Below are 15,150 nucleotides of genomic sequence, written 5' to 3' on the forward strand. Positions count from 1 at the left end.
TATCTGAGCAGTTTCACGGCTGGCAGGTCAGGCTCAGAAGCAAGGTTTGCCAGGGCTCACACTGTGTGTGAATCAGGGGCTGTAATACCAATCTTCACTTTCATTTCTGTGCTTGAACCCATGGACTGGTGCTTCCTCCAGGCAGATTTAGTAACATGAGCTGTAACACATCACCTAGCCTGAGAGAGTTCTGTGTGATCTCTGCTTTCCTTTGGTGCACCTTCCACAAAGAACACTGCTGTGGGCTTGCGTGGCAGCAGCCAGGCTCTACTGTCTCACCACCCCAATGCAGCTTTGATGCCCTACAGCCCCACATCCAGCCAGAAGAGTTCAGAGCCCATATTGAAATGCCATGGACAGGAATCCCTGTGAGCTTTTGGAGAGAAATAGTTTGTGTAGAAGCTTTCTCTGCAGGGCTGCTATTGCCAAATGAGTGTTTGCTGTTTGTGTAATTGGGAGTGAGAAGCTCTTCCCTCAGTACTTGCACAAGTTTGAACCTCTCTCCAAGCCACGCACCACTGTTGGAGAGGAGCAGCTTAGTTTGAAGCTGTGTGTGAGATCTCAGCTTCTCTTGCACTGTTGATGTTGACAGATAGCACTTTTTGGTTTTCTGAAGTCCCCAGAGCATTTTCTTGCAAATTATACAGGAAAAAGAAGCTCTAGAAATGCTGCATTGGTGCTTCCCTGCAAAGAGTGACTGTTCTGTGTGCTGAAGTCTTTGGTTCTCAACAAGAGATGATGGCTGGAGGATCACTAGAACAGAAACTGGAGATTAGGCGACAGAACTGCTGTGACTTATGGGGCAGCAGTCACCCTCAGAGCCTAGCTGGTACAACCTATCCCTTCTTGCTTCTGCTCATGGAAAAGGCAGAAAAATGTAGTCAAAGCCAGAAGGGGAAAGTACAGCAAAGTGCAAAAAGTATGGGGTGACATCTCCTCCCAAGTGAGAAGGAAACTCTTTGTCTGTTTGTGTGAATGATCTCAGACTCATTGCGCAGGCTAGCGGCATGTCAAAAATTGCTCTATGCCATTTCTTGCCTTGACACAGCCTGTGTCAAGTGACCCTCTGTGTATAAGTGTTGTAATTCCCCCAAGCCAGTTCTGCTAACCCTTGCTGTTGTCATTGTCATCCCTTTCCTACATGTTGCCCCTTAAAATTCTGTGTCTCCATTTTTCTCTCCTCCTTCCTTTCTCCCTCGTCAGTGGAGAGCTGAGGACTCCGTCGACTATGTAAGTACCACTTGTGTGTATTCCAGTTTGGAAGAGAGGGGTTTGGTAAATCGATTTGTGATTTTGTAGACACAGTACTGTCAAAACATTCCTTTCACTCCCTTAATGAGGCTGGTGAGTTACATTGTGAAACCTTCCAGAAGCAGCAAATCCAGAGAAAATTGGCATTTAGATTGCTCCTAAATGCAGAAAAGCAATTGACATTTCCTATAATCTGTATTTCCAGTGCAGTGTATTGCAGTGCAGTTTTAGGTAGGTTCAAGTGATTGACTCAGGAGGCTCATCCTGCAATAGCTGGCCCACCAAGTTATGTGGTAAAATTAGATACATAATCTTTAAACCACATTGATCATAGTCATGAGAAATAACCTACATCCTCAACCATGACCTTTGGTCGAAACACAGATAGTAATAAGAAAACAATCACATTTAAACAGTTAAATTCAATTTTCCCCCACATAATTCTGAGATATAAATTTGGAGGAACAAACTAGAAAATGACCTTTTTAGAGTCAGCAATTCAATTTTGTGCCCTACTGTGAGCTTCCCCTAGCACGATGCATTTCTCCTCCTGCTTTATACAGAGCATTCTTGCTCAGAGTGGCTTTGTCACGACAGCACTGTGTTTGCATTATGCAATCAGACCTTCTTTCATCCGTCCCTCATCTCTCCCCCTCCTCCCAGCTTGCTTGCTTTGCTCCCGGTGGCATGCTTTTGCGTGAGAATCTCTCTTTGCATGGGTTTGGGAGGAGCGAATTCTCTTGGGATGTTCAGAGTCTGCAGGTTTTGTGAGAGTGCTTCCCCGCGGGTCCATTGGCACCGATCGGACTGTGCGGCCGCTCACCCGCACACACGATCTGCTGCAGGGGCGGAGTTGGGATCAGACTCTGGTTCACACGGTGATTTTGGCAGGGTTCTTGTTGGTGCTTGTTGATACTTCTCTGGGCTGGCTGGTTCTGTGATGGTAACGTGGTGATTTTGATGAGTAAGCCTGGGCAGGTAACCTGAACCAGCAGCACTGACTGGAAATCAGCAGGTTTAATAGTGTGGGTATTTGTGCGAGTGAGTGGTGGGAGAATGGCTGAGCTCTGAGAGCAACCACAGGCACCCCTTGTACACCTCAAGCTGGCAAGGATCCCCCGGGTAGGGGTCAGACCCCTGGAGCAGCTTCTGACAGTGCCCATGCTGCCTGTTCTTAGCAGCTCAAACTTAACCCTTCCCATCTCTGCTCTTCTTGTCTGAAGGGGTTAATAACCAACATGGAGCCTCTGCCTCCTTTCCAAAACCTTCCCCAGCCCCATCTCCAGCCTGTTCATCTCATGCTCCCTGACCCAATAGGTTATTAGTGCTAATGACCCAGACACTCCCACAGCACCCACAGATGAGTGCTGCTCAGGGGTACCTGCCCAAGCTGCTGGGAGCTGCTGAGCTCGCTGTGCTCACTCATTCAGAGGCCTGGCCAGCCAGGCTTGGCACCAGTCGCCTTGCTGCTGGAGGCCAGGAGGGAGGAGCGGTGCTCCTTTCTTTGATCTCAAATTGAAGTGTGGAGCCCTGCCCTCCTCCTGCCCAGAGGAAACCAGAGCATGCAAGGATGCACTCCATGAGTCTGCCCCCTCCCAGACCTCCCACGATGCAGGTTTTCCCTCCAGGTCTTGCCAGGGCCTTGCACTGACCTATCCCAGCCCTGCAACCCACTGCCTGGCAAGGAGGGTGAACACAATGCTTGGAGCTGCAGGTGCTCCCTGCCCGAGGCCCCCCACCCCCTGCACTTGTGCTCTCCATGGCTCTGCTGCAAGAGACAACTTAAAAAACCCTGGAATTAGCCCCCAAGAGATTCTCATAGCCAGGTGAACTGCCTTTTGCTATGATTCACAGCTCCATAGTCCTCTTACTTAGCTTTCACACAGGACCATATCTGGATCAGATTTCCTTCTTGGCAGAAGCCATGGGAGAGCACATCTGCTGCCATGGGTTGCTGGTGGGTCCCTAGAAAGGCCAGATGTTAAAGGCAGGGGTTGAAATGAGGCAGGTGAGTGTTGGAGTGGCAGTAGTTGTTTGCTGGCTCTGTGAAATGCGTGTGTTTGAGCATGAAGCATGAGTGTGAGCTCAGGAGTGTTGTCAGTGTGTTGCTGTTGGAGACACTGACCGTGGTGCCTTCTTTTGGCTCACTCCAGTAACAAGTGTTTGCTCTTCTCGTTTGCCTCCTCTCTGCCTCGTGAATGCACTCCCAGGAGACAGTCATTGGAGGCCTGCTGCCAGAAACCACCTACTCCGTCACAGTTGCTGCCTACACCACCAAAGGAGATGGTGCCCGCAGCAAGCCCAAAGTCATCACCACTACAGGGGCAGGTGAGTGTGGGAAACAGGTGTCACAGCCTCTTAGGGGTGGTGGCAAAACCTCCCAAGAGGTGCGTGGGGAGTATGGTCAATGCCAGGAGGAAGCAAGAGGGTTGGAGATGCTGCAGAGGTACAAACCCTTGTGTTGTTCAGCCTGTACTTAACAGGCTTTGCCACTGGATCACCTAAGCGAAGTGCAGCAAACAGATGGAGAGACACTACCAGGGCTGGTAGTGAGAGAGCAGTGAAACTCATGGGTCTGAGCTCATCTGCATAATCCAGAGACCTGGGAAGAGGAAGCCTGAAACTCCAGGCCCTCCCTCAGCTTTGGAGTCCTGGCCTGTCCTCACCTTGTTCCTTTAGGCAAGTGCCATTTCTTGCTTCCTGTGGTGACTGCAGTGCCGCCTGGAGGGACCCCTGGCACAGAGGGCTCCTAAGAGATGCCTCTCAGCTCTCCTCTGCCATTGATACTGCTTACATGGCTGAGCCTGGCTGCTCCTAGAGCCATGATAAAACCTGGAATGCAACAAATCTGCCATAGAAGTGCTGCAGACACAACTTCTAGGTCCTGGTGATCTCAGCCAGTTTGATTCTGCTGTTTCAGTAGATTGTACCTGCACCTGGAGCAGGGGCACCTAGGAGTCATCTGGCAGTTCCCTCCAGCTGTGGTCAAGCTGTCCTTTGGCAGTGGTACCAACTAGTTGACATTGTCTTGCCACTCACTAGCCTGTCCTACAACCAGTAATCCTGCTCCGTCCTCACATCAGCCACAGGAACAGTATTTACTACTTGTTATTATGGGAATGCAGCTTGTGCAAACTGGGAGCGTTTGTTCCTGGTGCTTTTAAACAAGGAACAGCTTGCTATCTCCTCTGTGCTGCATATGGGGAGCTCCAGAGGTAGTTTCCACTGTCACAATCTCAACTGCTGTCTCCCTGGTGGCTTGCCATGATGTATTTTCTGTTCATCAAATTGCTACAGCTGTCCTATAAACAGGAAGAGCTTCTCTAAACATCCCAGTGTTGTACTGTAAACCACAGTGGATCTTCCCATGCTGTGATACACATTTTAAGGTTAATATTTGGAATCAGCTTTGAAAATACTATGTCCCTTAATACTAGCTGCTGTTAGACATTGTATTATGAGTGCAAGGAGGATTGCACTGGCAATGAGAAAGTAATTGTATGTCTTAAATACCTGCAAAACCAGCCTCAGGGCTTCTGTACAAACGCGACTGCAGGCATGACCTCAGAGGGGAGCATTGGTGTCGCCCTCTGATGGCAAAAAGGGAGCATAATTCTGGCAAATACTGTTTTCTCTTGTGCTCCACTGGGGGCTCATACATTTCAAAAAAACTGCAAGGATATTTAACTAGGTTTGGCTGCAATCTTTTTTTTTTCTTTCTTTCATATCTGTGGCCCCATGCCTTTCATTCTGAGTATCTTCCCTATCAGTTGATTTGTTTGCAAATCTGAGCTGATGTGAAGACATGTCCTTTTTTTAACTGAAGGAGATCAAGGTTTTAAACCATCCATTTAAAGCCATCAGTTCCTAACCAGTGACGGCAACATCCCTTGACTTGTGCAGCATAAGCAAAAATCTCGTGGAGCGCTTGTGTTCACCTCTCACATCGACACTGACATCACGAATCTGCTTCTCAACTAAACCAAAGTATGTTCTGATGGCAAACAGCCCACCCAGTTCTGCTCGCTGCCTCTGCAGATGGTAAAACTGCAAGGTTTCAGGATGAAATTTGTCTGCCTCCAGACAGACCAGGGCGCTGGAATTGGGCTTCGGGGTGTCTATTGTGGTATAGTGCATCAGGGCCAGCATGGCCTGGTGCTGTGCACTGGCTGGAGTATCTGAAGACCACTGATTGGGAGGACAGGATTCAGATCTTCTCTGAGATAAATGTGGTGCTTTGAGGTACCTTAAACGTTTCCTGTAAAAGGGGAGGAATTGTGGGGCTGGATATGGCTGAATTTATTTCCGGTTTAAATGACAGCACGTGGGAAAATGGCAAGCAAGAGCTGGCTGGCTCCAGCTTCCCTCACCACTGGATTAGGGTCATTCTGCCTCCATCCCTGTGAATTGTCTGTCATCCTCTTCACCCTGTTGTCTGAACTTTCCCACTTTCCTCAATCCTCACGGACTGAGCAGCACAGAAGCGGTCCTTCCTTCCCTCCTCCCAGGCTATAGATGGTCATTGTGTGTTTATGTTGCAGTCCCGGGGAAGCCCACCATGATGATTAGCACGACAGCCATGAACACAGCCCTCATCCAGTGGCACCCACCCAAGGAGATGGTAGGGGAGCTGCTGGGTTACCGGCTGCAGTACAGACGTCTGGATGAGGAAAAAATGAACACGATAGACTTCGGGAAGAGAGACCATCACTACACAGTGACTAACCTGCACAAGGGGGCCACGTACCTCTTCAAATTGTCTGCCAAGAACAGAGCTGGCCCAGGAGAGGAGTTCGAGAAGGAGATCACAACTGCTGAAGATGTGCCAAGCGGCTTCCCACAGAACCTGCGTGTGGTGGGTCTCACCACTTCCACCACAGAAGTTGCTTGGGATCCTCCAGTCTTGGCAGAAAGGAACGGCAAGATTGTCAACTACACAGTGGTATACAGGGATATAAATAGCCAGCAGGACCTGGTTAACATCACCAAGGACACAAGTATCACTTTGACAAATTTGAAACCGGATACCACTTACGACATCAAAGTGAGGGCCCGCACCAATAAGGGAGCTGGGCCACTCAGTCCCAGCATCCAGTCCCGGACCATGCCTGTAGAGCAAGGTGAGTGCCCCTCTAACAAACCCTAACAGGAAGCTCTGCCTCGAGGACAGGAACCTTTGCTTTGGTTCATGAGGCTTCACCCCCTTCTGCTCTGACTGTTGTGATCAGGTACTGTGTGGCTCCCTAGTCTAAAACTAGTTCAGTGAGGGAAAGCTCAGCAAAGATTTTCTAAAAATTTGCCATTTGGGGGGAGAGGGGTGTTGATGGTACCTTAACTGTATCCACAGGCACACTTAGATGTTTTATCTGTACATGAAAGGCTCTTGCTTGAATGGAGCAGATGGCTGAGTAGGATCATCTGCAGATCCAGTACCTGAATAACATTGCTGCTTGATCATGATGAAGGGCCAAGGGAGTGTGAGTGTAGTGGGGATAGAGAAAGGCTGCAGTTCAGCCTACAACTTCCTTTCTGTGGTACTGAAAAGTATAGTCAAAAAGCAGAATTCATCTGGAGACTGTAGACTTGGTAAAAGGCTGCTGCTATCTTCTCCTCATTTCTTACTTCTCTGCTGTAGCTGAACTCTTTGACCTCTGCTGCTGAGGTAGACAAAGAGACTTGGAGTCGAGCTGCCGCCTGGCTCCCTCCTGACTTGGCTTTACAGTGCTCAAATATCTTGTTTTTTATTTCAGTGTTTGCTAAGAACTTCCGTGTCAATGCTGTCATGAAAACATCTGTGTTGCTGAGCTGGGAAGTGCCTGACTCCTATAAATCTGCAGTGCCTTTTAAGGTAAGAGTGGAATTTGGAGGACAGGAAGCTCCACCTGTAGCAGTGAGCAGGACAGTGGAAAGCAGCATCAGCTGGGTTCTCTTGGTCAGGCTCACCATTTTTAGCTCCATGATGGTGATCACACAAGTTTGTCCTGATGCCTGACATGGAGCTGAGGTGTAAAAAGTTATAAATTTGATTTAATCACAAGGAGTTAGCAGGACAAAGTGGTCTGAAAACCAACCAGTTAATAAAACTAAGAATAACTTCTTGTACAACATGTCCTGTCTCAAACACCCATATCACCTTCATTACTTACTTCAGAGCATCAGAGCAGATACATAATCTCAGGGAGTAAAGGGAAGAAGCATCATCAAACTTCCTGAAGGTCTTACAAGTGTGAGTGGCACAAAATGTGTCAGTATAGAGGGAACTTTGCAGGAATGCTGCTCTCTTTTCACCAGTACAGTTTTGGATGTGGTGTCATCCAGCAGGCTGCAGACAACACTGATGACCCTGCCTTCCTGCTCTTATCTGACCCCAGTAGTACCTGTCATTTACGTGGATAAAAGACTGGAGTTTACAGATCTCAGTGCAGTTTCTCTCCATTAAAGAAACAATACCAACATGTCACATCATTGAAGATAATCTTCCCATTCTCAGCACCAATCTTCTGCCTCTGCAAAGGTGCCAGGGTGGAAGCAGTGTGACTTCTCTTTCTCCTTGCATGTGCCCCCTGCCATGCTGTACCTAAAGTGCAGATACAAGGCCTGTATGAGCTGTGGGAGATCCATAGCCAGGGGAATGAGGGGAAATCTTGAACTGCATCCACATCAAAGTGTGTGAGCACCTCCCCTTCCTTGTTACTAACTCTCCTCGTTTAAACCCTGAAGCTGAATTACCTTGATCAATAGCAGGCACTTGTTAACATACAGTTAAGCTGAAGCAGACAAGTCTTTTGTGAAGACCTTGTGGTATTCAAAGCTCTCCCAGATGTAGGGGCATTAGGATCAGTGCTCAGATATCTGGCTTCGAGGAACTTCACAGAGGCCTGTTACTTGGCACTCTGCTGCAGAGCCAGTGTGCTTCATTTGGCCTTGTCTTGTGGCACAAAGCCCTCATTGCTGAGGGCAATGTTTGACAGTGCAGTGCTGGAAAGAGACAGTGTGACCCTTGGACCTTTGCTACCACACAGGGATGGTGGAGTAGTTGGAGGTAGCCAGGAGCCAGGGATGTAATGCTGATGCCCTGTCTGTGTCCTCTCCTAGCTGCATAGCTGTGATTGCTATCACAAGGTGACTCAGGGTCTGCTCCTGCTGCGGGTTAACCCTTGGCTGACAAGGGAGATGGCATTATCCATTTCCTAACTTCAGAGCAGTCATGCAAACCAGAGTGTTAGAAGGGTGTTTCTCTAATAGTGCCTTCTTTGTATTAATATTCCTGGACTTGCAGACATACGTGAGTCAAGGCCAGGAGCTAAGAGGGTCAGCTCTAACTTGTTGATTGTGCCAGTTGAAAGAAATCCTTAACCTTAAGGATTTTATGTTTTTCTAAACAAAGTTCACCTCTCTCCTCTAATTCAGGCACATGGGATGCTGAGGCCAGAGACTAATACTGTAACTAGCATAGCAGATAAATCTCCATGGGAACAATTAGTATTATCTACACTTGATAAACAGTCTCATGCTAAATCTATGTCCCAAAGGGTGTCATATTCTACTTTAACAGATTTAATTAAAGTAGATATTGTTCCGACAATGAATGGTGAGGCACAGGCAGGACTGGTGCTTTTTTTTATTAGAGAATGAACAGAGACCTTAAGATTTTTCATTGCTGCCAAATCAATAATGAAGTTTTGAGATCTCTTTGGGGAATTTTCACAGCTTCTTCTGGTCCAGGAGATAAATTCCTTGTAAAATGTTGCCCAGCAGTTGTGGTGGAGTAGAGGCACTGTTCCCTTTTTTTATTCCACCTGCAGAAAACTGTTCTGGAGTTTTCATGGAAAGTGCAAGGATAGATACAACCTTCTCCTTGGGGAAAGTGCATTTTTCTGAGATATATTCTTCAGCTTAAGAGTGGGGCAGAGGATATACTGGTTAAAGGCAGCATTTGCAAGGTATTTTAGAAATGGGGAGAAAGAACAGTGTGTTTTGAAAATTATAATGATACAGGTTTGGAAATAACCCCTGAGAATGCTGGGCAGTGCTTTCTCTCAGTGTGTCCCATGGAATGTAGTACTTAGTCCTGCCTGCAAATACTCCAGCCTTGTTTACTCTCCATCGAGTTGTAATCTTTTCCAGCATTGGATATTGTGTGTCTTTTCATCTTTAGTTCAATACATTCTGTACTGCCTTGAAATCAAGCATGAGACCTTCAGCAGTGACATTTGGACCCACCTAGCTTTGCAAATCTTCTCCTGTCAGTAGGAGCAGCACAGATGACATTTTACAGCCATCTGTGGGCTAGTCAGCACTGTTTGGCAGTTCAGAACCCTTGGGCCAGATTTGCTGCTGACTCTGGTAGTTACCAGCGGGCCATGATGCAACCTCTAAATAGCATTCCTGCTTGAGCTTCCAGGCATCTTCCAGCTGCACATGAATGACTGTTTCTGAGCCCTTACATTAGTGTAAGGTTTATGTAGAGGCCTTAAGTAATGGTGCATAACATTTGAGAAGACAATGTGTTGTGTCAGGTAAAAGGATACTGAGCTGCTGCAGCAGCTTTGAAAAGGAGGGATGGCAGAGGATGCTTCAGGAAAGCATTGCAAATGCTAATTTCACTGTCTTTGGATGCAAATTCCTGTGCAAGGCAATAAAAATCATCATCTGGTGTCAGTGCTGAATCAGAGGCTGTGTCTTGGCCAGTTGCAGGAACAAGCAGGGAAGCTCAGAACTTAAATGCTTACCATCTTTTCTGCCTCCTCTTGCTCTAGGAAAATGTCTCTGTCCCCAGCACATGCTCATGTGCAGGCAGTTGGTGGGTGTCTTCCCTAGAGCACACTGAGAAGCAGTTGGTGATGCCTTTATTAGGGAAGAATTCATCATGAGAAATCTTATCCAAGAGGCAGCAGAACTCTGTGGGCATAGGTTTTTTCAGCATAGGTTTTAATGTTGGAAGTTTGGTTTTGTTCAAATCTGTGTGGGAGCACATGAAGGAGAGGTCTGGCTGCTCCCTCGGGACACACCCTGACTTACTGGCATCTGGTGTGCATGTACTATTGCAATGTCATTGGGAGGGGTGGTGCTGGTCCAGACAGCAAAGCTGCTAAGATGATTTGAAATCTAGTAGTCCTGTCTTTGGTGTGCTTCTCCTGTGTTAGAGCAACTACTTATCTGATACTCCAGTACTGTAAGAAGCATTTCTTCATTTTGATTTTTCACTCATTTTAGCACTCAGCTGATGTAGATGTCTTTGGAGAAAGGGATAAAAGCTCAGGAGAACATACCATTAAGAGGAGTCACATCAGAAAACAATTCCCTCTGGCTGTTTTACTGTGCTACCTTTGACAGCCTTTCCCACATGTGGAGCAACAGCAGGGCCATTGTCCCTGCAAAACTGTTACTTGGAGCTTACTTTTGCAGTCCATTCCTGAAAACTGAAGCACATCAACAAATGAGATTGATTGCATCTCTTCTCCATAGCTGGCTTCCCTCTGCAGCTATTAGGAGTCTTTTCTCAGCAGCAAAAAAACTGGAGCGCCTTTCCTATCCTGAACTCCATGCAAAGTGACATGAAGAGGACTGAAGCATGCTTGTGGGTACTGCTGTTTGGATAATACAAAAACTGAGCTGCAAATTCTAGACCTGACCAGGTCCTTGTGCTCCTCTGTCCTTCAGATCTCTTTCCAGGACCTCTCTTCTCCTTCCAGCTCCAACACTGAACATGAAAACAGTGATAATCAGCTGCCCTTGTCCTAGAAGGCTGGCAGCTTTCTGTAGATTTCAGCCACTTGCTGAAAAGGGGACTTGAAGGAAAGTTTGGTCCCTGCCTTGCTGCCAGCGTCAGCCTGAACAGTGGGCTCAGCTGGTAAAAAATCATTTCAAAAAATTAGTCTTCTTCAGAGCTGTCTTCTCTCTCTTTCAAGGCCACTGTTGAAACAAGCACATTTTCCTGTGTGGATTCTGCCTGTAAAACCTAGAACTTGCATGGTTTAACCTGCTCCTGCTCTGCCATTTCCAGTTTTTGGCGTGCTATGTCTCTGCACCATTGTCAGGAATCCAGCACACCCCTGTCATGCTGGACAGTCACCTAGTGCAAAGAAATATGCTATTTTTTCACAGCTGGGACACAACCTATGGCCTCTCTAGCTGTCTTCAGCTAGAGTTTTTGCTTTGCAAAAGCAGCACCCAGGGTTTTGGAGTAAGGAGTTGTTCCAGTAGGATCAAGATTGAGGTTCCCAGGGCAGGGCTGTTGGCTGCGGCTAATCCAGCATTGCCCATGGCTGCTCTGCCTGGGAGAAAGTGGGGGTCCCAAATATCTATAACAGGGCATTCATTGAGAAATGTTAGCTGAGGGGTCCACAGGGAAGCTGTGTGTGGGGGGCTGCCCCCAGCCACCAATGGTTCTGCCCTGCCCAGCCGACAGCCCCTTGCTGCAGGCACAGCAGGGAAAAGCAGCTCCGACCTCCTGCCCATGGCTGTGGCGGCAGGATCTGTTGCCATGACGACAGGGTGTCACACCTGCAGAGCCGCTGTTCTGGGTACCAATTTGTGAGCCCTGTGCTGGATTTGTCAGATCATTGGTGAGGCGTGTAACCCCCCCAGTCACCTTGCTGGGAGGGGGATGATCTGCATTAAGCATCCAGCCAGGCATCAGCTGGTAGACACGGGAGTGACACCAATTTAATGCAGACAGGATTTTACACCACAAGCCTTTTGCGTATTGTAGCCTCCTGAGACAAGAGACAAAGACCCATTCATTTCCACGTGGGGGCAAAGCACAGCCATCTGGATCCTCCCACAAGTAAAAGTGCTGAAAAGCAGTGCGTGTGGCACCACCAGCCTCACTGCTGGCCCTGGCCACCCAGGCTGAGATGACCCCTCTCTGCTCCATCACTGGGAGGCACAGAGAGCACAGCTCATCCTCAGCTGGGGGTTGCTCTTCTTTAGCTAAAGATTTATGGCTGTTTACAAAGCACAGAGTAGCCAAACCACCTGAGGGAGGGCCCAGAGCCAAACTGTCATCTCTAGTGCTGCTATTTTGAGTGTGTGTTTGCAGCAGCAGCTGTCAGCTGCATGAACATATCCTTTTCCTGTTTCAGATTCTGTACAATAGCCAGAGTGTGGAGGTGGACGGCCACTCGATGAAGAAGCTCATAAGTGACCTCCAGCCAGACACAGACTATTCTTTTGTGCTAATGAACCGTGGGAGCAGTGCAGGGGGGCTCCAGCACCTCGTCTCAATCCGCACTGCTCCTGATGTCTTGCAAAGCAAACCCATTGCCACAAACAAGTACATACAGGAAGGAAAATTCACACTGACTCTTCCCAAAGTGCAGACCACTGTGCCAGTTCGGTAGGTGCTGTGCCTGGGTGGAGAAGGAAGGGTGAGGGGCTAGGGGTGGGGAGACAAAGTGGGTGGAGAAGGAAGGGTGAGGGGCTAGGGGTGGGGAGACAAAGGCAGGGCAGACCTCTGCCAACGTGGATTTGGTAACTTGGGAGGGAATTTCCAAGAAAGCTGTGGTACAGAGGCAGGGATTTACCCATAACATGGGATCACGGTCTTGGCTCTTTCTGAGCAAATATTGATGTGTAATAAAATTAAGACAATTCTCTGACAGTTTACTCACCCTGGTGGGTATACTCCAGATGCTACCAGCAAAAATACGGTTGAGGATCAGGAGTGACTTTCTCTGACACTGTATAATATCCTTTAAATAAATAATGCCTAAAGCCTCAAGGAGATTAAAAAAGCGAGTTTGTGGAAGTCTTATTCGTTACTGTGGTATCCTTGTGCTGAAACACAGTTTCCCCAGGGTTCTTGCTACAATCCGATTATATAAATGTCCTTCTCACAGCTCCTACACCACCCTCTGGAACCCAGTCTGTACATCTTCATTATCCTAATGAGTGCTAATGGCAGTATTCTTTTCTCTGGTGCAGCTGGAAACCAGCCTTTTCCTTACTGAGCCCTTTTGCTGCTTAAAGGGCAGGGAAAGGAGTAGGTCATCCTTGAGTCATACAGCACACATTATTCAGTGACCTGCCAGAGAGATGGCTCAGGGTCCAGTGCTTACACTTCCTTCCTTCCCAGGTGGTACTACATCGTGGTTGTGCCAGCAGACCAGAGCACCAGCACCCTAACTGCTCGGTGGCGGACGCCTGATGAGATGGAGCTGGACCAGGTAGGAACCTGTAGCAGCTGCTGTGATGGAAGTGATTCCCAAACAGCCCAGAACACTTTGCCCAGGCCTCCTGGGCAGGATGCAACAACACAGGTGCAGGCTGCACATCAGAGATGGGGGCTGTGGGATGGGTGCCCACTCAGACTTTGTTAATGACACCATGTAGGAAGGAGGCTGGAGTCAAGCTAAGGAGGAGCCACCTCCCAGAATGTGCCCCCTTAGGAGACCACACTTGAGTGTTTCAGAGCTCTGGGCAGGACAGATCCTGTCACAAGTCATACAGTCCTTGCAGACTTATTCAGATGAAATGACCATGCTGATGTTGAAAACAAGCTAGGAGAGAAAATTACTGGTTTCAGTTTATTAAGTTTCTTTGTCAGGAGGCTTTTCCCTCTCTGGACAGGACTTAAGCCTGCAGTGTAGATAAAGAGTTCATTCATGTATCTAACAAGACCTGTAAAGCTCCCTTCATACCTGCTTGTTAAAGGCTTTGAGCATTCACCAGCCATTACCCCAAGATGCAGCTTGTCCTGTGCCAGGAGTGCTCTGACACCTGAGGCATGGAACATGTCCAGGTGTCAGGAGACTCCCACACAAGGGTTTTGTAGGCTCATTCTTCCCCACACACACCACCACCCCCAAAGTGTAAAGGAAATATTCCAAGAAAACACACCCAGAAAGATCCATTAAGAGAACAACGTTGCAAGCTTGAAACACTCAGAAATGATAAATGGTTAGAAGCTGTAAGTCAACCCTTGGCTTTATTTACATGATCACAGTTGTTTTTGTGAGGCTCCAGCTCCACAATGTGTATTTGTGGTTCTCTTTGGCAAATGAAGCACACCTGTGTGATGGAGAACCATCACCCATGGGTCTCCTGTGTATTTTCATTTCACAAATTTTCCAGGATCACAGATGTCACAACAAAAAGAAGACCAACATGAGGAAGGTTGCTTTGGCTTTCAGCTTTAGATGGTTGAAAGCTATCAAAAGAACTACTTTCTGTCTCATCCAGCCTCAGGCAAATGATTTAAGACAAAATTTTCATTAGCAGCCAGTGTCTTGCATTTTGTGATTTTTTGGGTGCTCAGTTTGAGATCCTGGGGCCCTCATTTGCAAAGCCTAAGCATCCCCAGCTGCAGAGAAAGTCAATAGGAGCTAGATACAGTCAGTGCTATAAAGAAAATAATTAGTTTTCTTGAAAAACAAAACAAGTTGATGTCTTTTCGATTTGACATTCAAATTTAGTGGACATTTTTTTATATTAATGTTGCAGTGTTTCTGTTCTCCATCTGTAAAACTGGGATAATCACTTTTATCTTGACTCATATGGGTGTTTGGAAGATAAGATCATTAATGTTTGTGAAGTACTTGTAATAGTATAGTAATCAGCACCGTAGAAAAGCCCATGAGGAAATTATGAATTTTGTCGTCAGAGTTGGATTTGAATAGTAAGCAATAAACAAGGCCTCAGGCTGCATAATGCAAAGAAGAAAACAAAATGTGGAATATCTGCTCTTTGATTAAGCACTGTCTGTCCTGTGTATTGAACAAAGCAGGGAACTTACAGAAAAGATAGTCTGTGACTCTGCAGTCAAGGGTACAGCACAATGCACGTATGTAAGACAGCTGAATTAATTTTGCACGGGCAGTATTAATTTCCTAATTTTTCAGGATCTGAACTTTGCAGGTCTAGCAGTTTTCTGATGCAGTCTTTTGCTGTGCATTA

The 15,150-nt window shown here is 47.3% G+C and overlaps 1 protein-coding gene across 1 annotated transcript in view; it reads left to right on the forward strand.

Moving 5' to 3' along the window:
* The window catches only part of PTPRF (protein tyrosine phosphatase receptor type F), a 285,818-nt gene that overhangs the window by 230,927 nt on the left and 39,741 nt on the right, over positions 1-15,150 (forward strand). Inside the window, exons 14-19 of the mRNA XM_062497725.1 lie at positions 1,204-1,230; positions 3,462-3,579; positions 5,793-6,371; positions 7,002-7,099; positions 12,339-12,592; positions 13,331-13,421. Coding sequence (XP_062353709.1) covers positions 1,204-1,230; positions 3,462-3,579; positions 5,793-6,371; positions 7,002-7,099; positions 12,339-12,592; positions 13,331-13,421 — 1,167 coding nt within the window. The remainder of the gene's footprint in view (positions 1-1,203; positions 1,231-3,461; positions 3,580-5,792; positions 6,372-7,001; positions 7,100-12,338; positions 12,593-13,330; positions 13,422-15,150) is intronic.

This window comes from Cinclus cinclus, chromosome 8 (genome assembly GCF_963662255.1).
Source record: "Cinclus cinclus chromosome 8, bCinCin1.1, whole genome shotgun sequence".
Lineage (NCBI taxonomy): Eukaryota > Metazoa > Chordata > Aves > Passeriformes > Cinclidae > Cinclus > Cinclus cinclus.